This window comes from Lactuca sativa, chromosome 9, assembly GCF_002870075.4.
Source record: "Lactuca sativa cultivar Salinas chromosome 9, Lsat_Salinas_v11, whole genome shotgun sequence".
Lineage (NCBI taxonomy): Eukaryota > Viridiplantae > Streptophyta > Magnoliopsida > Asterales > Asteraceae > Lactuca > Lactuca sativa.
In genome coordinates this window covers 5,673,869-5,683,745 of record NC_056631.2, presented here as the reverse complement: position 1 = coordinate 5,683,745, position 9,877 = coordinate 5,673,869, and the positions used below count along the sequence as shown (strand labels likewise).

The following is a 9,877-nucleotide window of genomic DNA, read 5'->3' as shown; positions in this document are numbered from 1 at the left end:
TTAAAGTAAATAATTAGTCAAACCGCAAACCGCATGTAAACCGCATAAACCGTCCGCACCGAACCGCACCGTATAATGCGGTTTTGAACGTTCGCGATGCGGTTTGCGGTTTCTAAATAACTCAAACCGCATATGCGGTGTGGTTTGCAGTTTTGGCTCTAAACTGCACCGCGCGCACCCTTACTTTGAGATTCCCATTCGCAAAAGTTGAAACGCTCGTATCTGCATCAGTAAACTCCACTGGAGAAAGCACCAGTGATCTATCCTCGCCTAACGTCAGGCCGAAGTTGCCGTCGAAGATGGAGTCGTCACTTTCCTCCATATCCCACATATACTCATTATCACTCTTATATATCTCCACCTTTGGCTTCGGGAGAAATCTTTCAGAGTCTCCTGTATCTTCTGTTACCATTATTTTGAACATGTAATTGTCCACCACAACATCAACCTTTTTCGCTAATCAACTGGAACTCCGCGGTGATTATAGCAACTTTCCCCCTCTCCTTGCATAAGCAACTATGAGATTGTTCCATATATCCATATATTTACAATTAAATCAATGCAATTTATTCAGTTTTTTCAGAGAATGCTGGAGTTTTGTCATTCGGTTCATAAAGGTGGTCAAAATCGTCAAACCAATTAAAATGAGTTTCAAATCATTCTCGTCATGGATCGTAATTTGATATTTCTATATCAACAATAAGCGGGATATATCATATAGGATATCATATTTGTGATTCCATAATATTTTTCAAATGTAGTTAGAGTTGTGTCATGGTATATAGAGAATTAATGACGTAAATAAGGAAGAAAAATAGGGGCTGGCGGTTGCATGCGCAGAGGCCGACGACTAATAGGGTTTGAAGAGAAGAGAAAATGAAAAATTAGGAAATAATCATAGTTACTCTAAGGTTGCACGGTGCGGATGTAATTTACAGTCGGTAATATTACGTGGCTTGTGTTTCCGGCGGTATTTAGCACTCCTTGATTGTTTTTTTTTTTCACCCTAAGTAATTTTCATGGGTATAGCCAACAACCAATAAGGAAGAGACAATTTAACAATATTTTCATTTAACACATTTTTTTTATTGGTTGACAACAATGGTACCACGCCCTAGTCATAGATGAATATTGGCAAGAATTGTAAATCTTATATGGTGCCTATGTGATATTTAATTTTCGGAGACAAAATTATCACGACACCCTTCAACCTAATACTAATGTTGTGTTAAATAATTTTCTTGATGTATGTATTGTTATTAACTCCTACTACATGGGCCGACTATCAACCATTCGTTAGGTTTGTCAAAATACCATCCTCCTTAATATTGTTGTATACGATTCAATATCGTATTTTTCTATTTTAATAACATATAGTAGCGTAATTCGTTTGTAAGGAATTTACAAATACAACAATTTAATAAAACCCTTATTACTTCTTAGACACCATATTTAACACAATATTTTGAACCTTTTCATAGTTACATAATTCACACATCTACAAACGAGTTTATATCAAACCTTCAAAACTCATAACCAAATCCATTAAAATAACCAAAAAAAAAATAAAAAACAAGTCTAAAAATCCAAAAGCTTGACCCATATATCCAATATGGTTTTCATATTAGTAAAAATTAAAAAGGTTGTTATTTATAGATCAATCAACGAAAGTTCTTCGTCATCATTATAGCTCGTAAGTCATTCCAACCTTCAACATCCGTTTATGTGGAATTTCAAAGACACTGTAACTTTGCCTCAAGTTCTTTTTCATGAAATTGTAAGCGTAATCAATCAAAAACTTCTTCCCAATCGAAGACCCTGCCCTTGAAACAATCTCATGCTCACCCACCAGATGCACGACTCCCGATCGCCAAGCTTGGTCTAGCTTCACCACATCCTCATCAGATACACGACCTTGCTGACGTTCTTCAAGAACTCCATAATCAGATTCAACAAACTCCTTCAACCGTTCAATCAAAATCTTCTCAAACGACTCCTTTTCGTTGCGCACGTCGGTGTACCCGTACCTCACCACACACCTAAACACGTACAGATCATTTGGCTTCACTCTCCTGAACAAGAACCGCTCTTCTGGTGCCACCCTGCTAACCGGCAATGACTTGATGGAAACAAAAACAAGTACCGAATGCAAAGCAGGCACGTTTTCGATATAATGTTTAAAGATTGGTGGAATGCCATGGGCTAGCTCGGAGTAGAAGATAGCAAGTCCACCCATATGACTGATGCTGGTGTCTGTAACAATGTCTTTTATGACTTCTCGTGACACCTTGTTATCGAGCTCAAAGTTGTATTTTGCCCGGTAAACGAAGTTCCAAGTGCACATAATGAACATGAGCACGACAGCAAATGAAAATGGCAAGTATCCGCCTTCCCCGAATTTATAGAGAACCGAGCTCAAATAGATGTATTCTGTGGAGCTAATCACAAGCACGAACAAGAGCACTAGAAGTGCGTTCGTTTTCCATATGACAAGCATGATTACTACCATGAATGACGAAGTTAAGGTCTCGGCAAATATAACCGCAATACCTTTTTTCAAATAAGAAACAGAATTAGTATATAAGTGTAGTTAGTAATTAATCATGAGATATATATTGCATGTTTTATAAGCTATATATATATATATATATATATATATATATATATATATATATATATATATATATATATATATATATATATATATATATATATATATATATATATATATATATATATATATATATATATATATATATATATATATATATATATATATATATATATTACGTACCATAAGCATGGCCGATGTTTTCCGTAGTTTTGAATGTAACAGTAACAAGAACACAACCGACCATAAGAAGATAGTTCATTTCGGGTATGAAAACTTGTCCTTCGTACTTGTCTGATGTATGAATGACTGAAACACGAGGAAAGCATCCAAGCGATAGCGACTGTTTGATAATGGAGAAAGTTCCTGATATCATAGCCTGGCTTGCGATAATCGCGGCCATAACAGCAACCACAAACACCGGCCAGTACAAGGCATCTGGAGCTGACTTATAGAACGTATCCGCCACATCATCTTGGTGCTTTCTTAGCCACGACGCCTGACCACTATATGCTGTGATTAAAGCCGGATAAACCACACAGCCCATGCTTATTTGTATGGATTTCACTGTAAAGTGTCCAAGATCAGCAAACATGGCCTCAGTTCCTGTTACATTCGAGCCAGAGGAGTCATGATTTACGTAACATAAAATCGATCGATCGATGTATAAAGTACTTTGAAATGAAAAAAAAAAAAAAAAAAAAAAAGTACCTGTAATGGCGAGGACAACGCCACCAAGTGAAATCCAGGCGTCCTTGTTGTTACGTTTGAAGTAATCGACGATGTATTTAGGGTTTAAGGCTTTGGCGACAGAAGGGTCGAACTTAAAGAAATTGAAGACACCGATTCCGGAAATAAGGGCGAACCAGACACAGATAATTGGCGCAAAGGAGTACCCAACTCTGTCTGTCCCATACCTTTGAACCATGAATAATATTATCAAGATTATTACAGATACCACCACGATCCTCCCTGCAATTATACATAAAAACATCACTTTCCACCACATCCAAAAATCAAACCCACAGTTACCTAATCGGGTAAATAAAAATGTATCAAATAATTTCATTGGTTATGTTTATTTTGATTTCCATTAATGTTTCTCTTGCTTCATAATTTTTTAAATGTCGAATGTGTCAAGGGATTACACTCGTAGATCGATAGCATATTCTGATAGCAAGTATCTAAAAATAGTTAATAATAATGTTTGCATCGTTTTGTTTTAGTGATAAATTTCAAAATGAGACAAAAATAGACCGAAAACATAAAAATTACCCTCCGTCATAGAATCTGTTGCTTCCTTAAGTCCCGATACTGCCGACAAAACTGTAAAATAAATTGTATATGTTAGAAACAATTGAAATCGATCATTAATTAATAATTATTTATGAAAATGATCCTTAATTAAAGAGTAAAAAGTGAGTAGTCACCAGAGATAGACGGAGTAAGGATGCCATCACCAATAACCATAGAAGTTCCAAGCATGGCGCCAAATAGAAGGCAATACTTGGCGAACTCGCTATTCTCTAGACTTTTCTTGACCCTGGATGATATTGTGTTGGCATTGCCCGGCAATTCCAGTTCGAAATTGGACACCTCCCGATCCTCTGCCTGTGCATTTGGGAGCAAACCAACCTTTGCATTTCGACACAACTTTGAGTACAACGCAAACGTACCTCCTGTTGTACATATATCCAAACCAAACACATATTCATCAATTATATATATATATATATATATATATATATATATATATATATATATATATATATATATATATATATATATATATATATATATATATATATATATATATATATATATATACCTAACGATTTATTGATTAAAACATGGTTTCTATTACATTATTTATTTATATATTTATTTAAGATATTTTCAATACAGACTAAGTGTGCGTTTTTGTAATTATAATTAGATGAAACATCTGATTGTATTAAAATATATGTTAGGTATCAAATAAATCTACTCAAACTTCGTACTTGAAGTTCTTTTCGTATATTTCTTGGTTTAAGCGTAGTCAACATATATTATAATATACAGCTCGTCAGATGAGTCCTACCCTAGGTACGCTAAATCTTAGCTTGGTTCATGCTTCATAGCATCTTGGAATATTATTATTATTAATATTAAAATAATCATTATATTATATATTAAACATTTTGTATATTGCAACCGGCAAAGAAAAAGGCATGTACGTGACACCAAATTTCATTGCAAACCTCAATTTTAGTCGATGAAAACGAGGGGAAAATGACTTAAAAGCCCAACCAAGTTTTCAAACTGTTCAAAAAACCTCAATCAAAAAACTCCAATCATGTTTTGACTCTTCAAAAAAAATCCAATGAACTTAAATAAAACAAAATTGAGATTTTTTGAACGTTTTGGAACTTTGTTGGACTTTTTAGACAAAAAGTTATATTTGTTGGGTTTTTTTAAACAGACAAAACATGATTGGGATTTTTTGAATGGTTTAGAAACTTTGTTGGGCTTTTAAGTCATTTTCCCTGAAAAGGAGTCCGTATTACAAATCATTATATATGCGTTGCTATATATTTTGGTTTAATGAGAGAAGCAAAAACTGGAAGAACATGAACGAATTAACAGGGGAGAAAGTGAAATGCGTACGTACCATCGCCATTATCATTGGCATGTAAGACGATCATGACATACTTAATAACAGGAATTAACGTGATGGTGTAAAAGATGAGGGACAAAACACCCAAAATGTCATCTTCATGCTTAATCCCGTTGGTAAACGTGCTTGAGAACACATACAACGGTGACGTGCCTATGTCGCCATAAACCACCCCAATGCTTTGAAAAGCTAGTCTGAGTATTACTCCCCAATCCTTCATAAAATTTAATTAAAAAAAATTAGCAACCAGATCGAATCTGTCAAGCAAGGATAGATCTAACTTATAAACAGGGCGTGCACATGTAAATATACATTAAAAAAATAATAATTATTATTATTATTTTGATAGTGTATGCCATGGTCAGGAAATAGGAGATTCACCTGTATATACTGAAAGAGAAGTTACATACTACGATACGAGTAGGAACTAACCTTGGTGCCATGGTGACCATGGTGGCCTTGAATTTTAGCGGACTCCATATCTAAGGAATCATGACGCTTCAAGCCAGGGAGTGGGTTTTCGGAAAGTAGAGGATCAGGCGTTTGGTGGGAATGGATTTGGTAGTCGTGATCTTCTTCTTCGCCTTCGATGTTGACGATGTTTGAATTCCGTTTGCTGTTGCCGGGGGTTGTCATGTTTGAGTGTCTGCGGCTGCCACCAGTGCTCGACATGGTGGTTGTTATGGATCCCAGATAAGACGTGAAGATATATAGAGTGGGAGGAAACATTCTAAAACGGATGCTCTTATATAGATTGAGTTTGTTGTGGTAGGGTCATAATAGTCTTTTTCAGAGTTTATCTCCTATGATGATATTAATAATTCAAAGTTGTAAACACGTCATTGATCAAATAATATATATTATGCCTTTTAAATTTTTTTTTTTTTTTTATCAATTCTCTTCAAAATAATATAAAATTTATGTTATAATAAGACGACTGGCTATAATACAGTGAAATATATATATATATATATATATATATATATATATATATATATATATATATATATATATATATATATATATATATATATATATATATATATATATTTGTCAAAATAAATAATAGTGTAGTTTTTCTAGATTTCAGGGAAATTCTAATAAGACAAATAATAATTGAATCCATGAATTAATTTATTTTTCTTTTGGTAAAAAGAATATTCCCTGATTAATTAATTGGTGTATTCGGACTAAATAACCAATTAATATATTAAATTTTAATGCATTTATAACTGTGATTTATTAAATTTGTCAAATCAGGTTTTAACTAACTTTAAATTGTTGGCACAACTAATCTTTTACATGGTTCGGACACTATTACATACAATGCAATTCAAAAGGGGGTTGGCAATGATGATTCCACTTTATTGTGGAAAGATCATTTGATTAGAAATTCTCCTTAGATGGTCCAATATCTCCCGCTTTTTATTTTGGAAATTGATAACGACTGCTTGGACGTCTTGATTAGCCATCGGTGGAATGGGACGAACTAGACTTGCTTGGTTTCAACCAATTCTTGGAGTTACCGGTTTCACTTTACGTTTACGTCAGGAGTTGTCATACCTTATTCTTCAATACATTTTCTCGGATTCAAGGGATCGGTTGATTTGGGATCTAGGTCCTGGTTACGAGTTTTTGGTTTTCGATGTAAGAAGGCGGATTAATGATGTTAGTTTACCATATGTTAATCTTGTTACCAAGTGGATAAAATATTTACCTCGCACGGTTAATATTTTTATTTCGTGGTGTCAATTAAACATGTTGCCTATGCAAAGAAATTTGGCTTCAAAAGGCATTGATATTCTATAGTTTGTCTGATTTGTATTACTAAGATGGAAGATATTGATCATTTGCTCGATAGTTGCGAAGTGGCCGCCAACTTATGATAGTTTATTAGGAGATGGTGTGATGTTTATATCCCTACTTTCATCGTTCTTGATAATATTATTCAATGTGTCGATTCTCTTCATATTTCAATTGTTAAAAGAAGGGTTGGCCATGACGTTGGGCGACCAAGGAGACCACCTAGCGCATTAAGAAACAAGGGGCATCAGTTAGGCTCATTGTTTGTATACCTTATGGCTTTAAATAAGTGATCCAATATTATTTAAGGTATAAACCGATTAGAATTAGGGCATCCACAATGCATTAAACTTCATAGAGTTCAATGGATTGTCACATCATTGTTTTATATTTAATATAACTTTATCAATTTTTTTCTACAATGCATTGAAATCTATAAAGTTCAATAGAAAGTTACAAAAGCTTATTTCTAATATACATTTAAGAATTAAAAACTTTCATTATTTTTTATTAAAGAGTTTAATGGTCATCAAACTCCAAACTACAAATCCAGTGAATGTCAAAATGACATCTCATTATGATAGACTTTAATCCATTGAATGACAAATAGACATGTCATCTCATTCAACTCTCTCATTAAATTCAACATTGTAGATGCTCTTAGGAGTTGAATCAAAAGCGATGAAGAAAAAAATAGATGAAAATTCATATAGATTAGACGGAAAATGAGGAGTCATCATGGAAAATACTAAGCATTGATTTCAATTTTACAACATTATAATCATGATTGATAACCCAATTGGTCTATAAGGTTAGCAGCCTAGATCTCTATTATTCTCACCTCTCTCGCTCTCACACATCACCATTTATGATCGATTAACAGTTGAAGTATCTTGGTCTCATAATTTCTACAATTCTGTTTTTGTCAATTTTTAGCTCCAGTAACCATTAATCCATCATACCTTCGTTAGTAGTATCATAATTTTCCAATGATATTTCATTAACGATATTTCTATAGTCAACGTATTTGATTTCCACTTCGTTTCTTTCTAATTTGTATGATTGCGGTGATATCGGATTTAAGTTATTAGCATTTTAGCACTTTCTTTAGACATTATACATTGTTTATATGTTTATATCATTTATATGTTCATATTGTTTATTAGGTCTACTATGATAGATAACATTCTTACAAATGGATAGCCTTTCATGTTTACCCTGTGTTTCTTTAATCTTTGGTCCTCGAGTTTGTGCTCACTTACATAGGTCATATTGCTCACATGTTGAAAATTCATTTTTTGCATAATGAAAAAATGATTGTTTAATTGTTATTGGAAATTTTGGTGGTAAATATTTAAAAGTTTAGAGTTTCTTGGGGTCGCTTGTTGCAAGTTTTCTTCATTCAATACATTAACAACATGTGGAAGTTCTCCCCTTCCCCATTGTACATATTATTTTTAGTGGATTAAGGTGTCTAAGCTCATAATTAAATTTGTATACATTTGTAATTAAAAGTAAAGTCCTTTGGGTTTCTCTCATAACTAGAACTTAGTTAGAATGATATTTTTAGAAAGATGATAAATTTATTATTTTATTATATGATTAATAAATTGTAATAAGTGATTTGTTAATATATTATATGATTAATATGTTAATTGAAAATAGTAATAAGTCATTAAGAATTCATTTGAAATTAATTGAAATTAATTTTGGGATTAAATAGAACTATTTAACATCCTGACTATGAGGTATTTTCAATTTTAAACCTACGTATGAAAGAATATTGTATTTTAACCATTGGGCTTGAGAAAGTTTGTAAGAATGGCCCATAGTGGCATTTTGATGATTTTGGCCAAAGGCATAGTACGTTGGGTGTACTGTAACATCTTGTTTCTTTTCATTTCTTAGTCATGGATTGGAAGTCAATTGTCTAAGGTTTTGGGCCTTAAGGAGGCAAAGTTTAGTCCTTGTGGAAGGAGGTAATGATAGTTAAGATATTTTACCCTTGAATTGTGTTTTGGGTCGAAGGGTAGAAAGGGAAAAAGTCATAGACGGGTCCTTGCATGAAATATGGATTTTTGTTCGAAAACTTTTTAGTCCAAGATATTTAGATAATACTGTAGAGCTCTTCAAAACCTTTCCATGGATATAAAGAACGTCGAAAATGGAGTTGGAATGAACAAGTTGTGACCGTTTGAAGTTAGGACGATTTTTGGGTTAGCCGCATACATAGGGCGTACTAGGGAATCCCTAGTACGCTACGCGTACCAGGAGTACACAGGGTGTACACAATATGTTCATAAACCCTACTTTCATGGTTTGATCCGTATCTAAACTCCTTAACTTCTCCAAACTCATTCCATTCTCAGCCTCCACCTCTCCAACACCCTCTCTTGAAACCCTAACCCTAGATTGAGCCTAGTGAGAAAAAAGAAGGTGTTTTTAAGTGCTTTGGAGTGTTCTTGGTGCACCTTGGGAAGAAGGAACTCACTATAAAAGCATTGGTTGCTTTGGAGCTTGTAGAATCAGGCCTGGTTCACCTTGATCTTTCTTCTAGAGGTATAAAGCTTGAATCTTGATGAAGAAATTGTTAGATCTATCTAGTTTCGGGTGTTATGAGATTTTGGTCACTTTAAGTGCATAAAGTTTAGATTTGAAAGTTTGTGACCTTGTTATGGATAAAGTTGGAAACTTTATCCATCTAAACATCATTTTAATTCAAATCTGAAGGTTAGAGACTTGGACTTAATGGATTAAGTTGAAACAGATGCACTTTTGGGTCCCTTTAAGACTTAAAAACTAGATCT

General features: G+C 33.6%; 1 protein-coding gene across 1 annotated transcript; it reads right to left on the bottom strand.

The window, feature by feature from the left end:
• Window positions 1–1,408: 1,408 nt before the first annotated feature.
• LOC111910808 (potassium transporter 19) lies at window positions 1,409–6,011 on the bottom strand. The gene is made up of 7 exons (XM_023906622.3): window positions 5,700–6,011; window positions 5,262–5,481; window positions 4,042–4,290; window positions 3,887–3,937; window positions 3,323–3,583; window positions 2,795–3,217; window positions 1,409–2,550 (listed from the first exon to the last, which is right to left on the bottom strand). Exons 1-7 carry the CDS (start codon window positions 5,994–5,996, stop codon window positions 1,685–1,687), a joined length of 2,367 nt encoding a protein of 788 aa, XP_023762390.1. The 5' UTR covers window positions 5,997–6,011; the 3' UTR covers window positions 1,409–1,684.
• Between the last annotated feature and the right edge of the window lie 3,866 nt (window positions 6,012–9,877).

What these genes read in the sequence shown, in the direction of transcription:
- LOC111910808 (XM_023906622.3), bottom strand. Translation starts at nt 5,996, where the DNA reads ATGTTTCCTCCCACTCTATATATCTTCACGTCTTATCTGGGATCCATA. An exon ending in TGCCAATGATAATGGCGATG is followed by an intron (nt 4,291 to 5,261) that starts GTACGTACGCAT and finishes TATGTACAACAG; the next exon opens with GAGGTACGTTTGCGTTGTAC. An exon ending in CCTTACTCCGTCTATCTCTG is followed by an intron (nt 3,938 to 4,041) that starts GTGACTACTCAC and finishes TTTATTTTACAG; the next exon opens with TTTTGTCGGCAGTATCGGGA.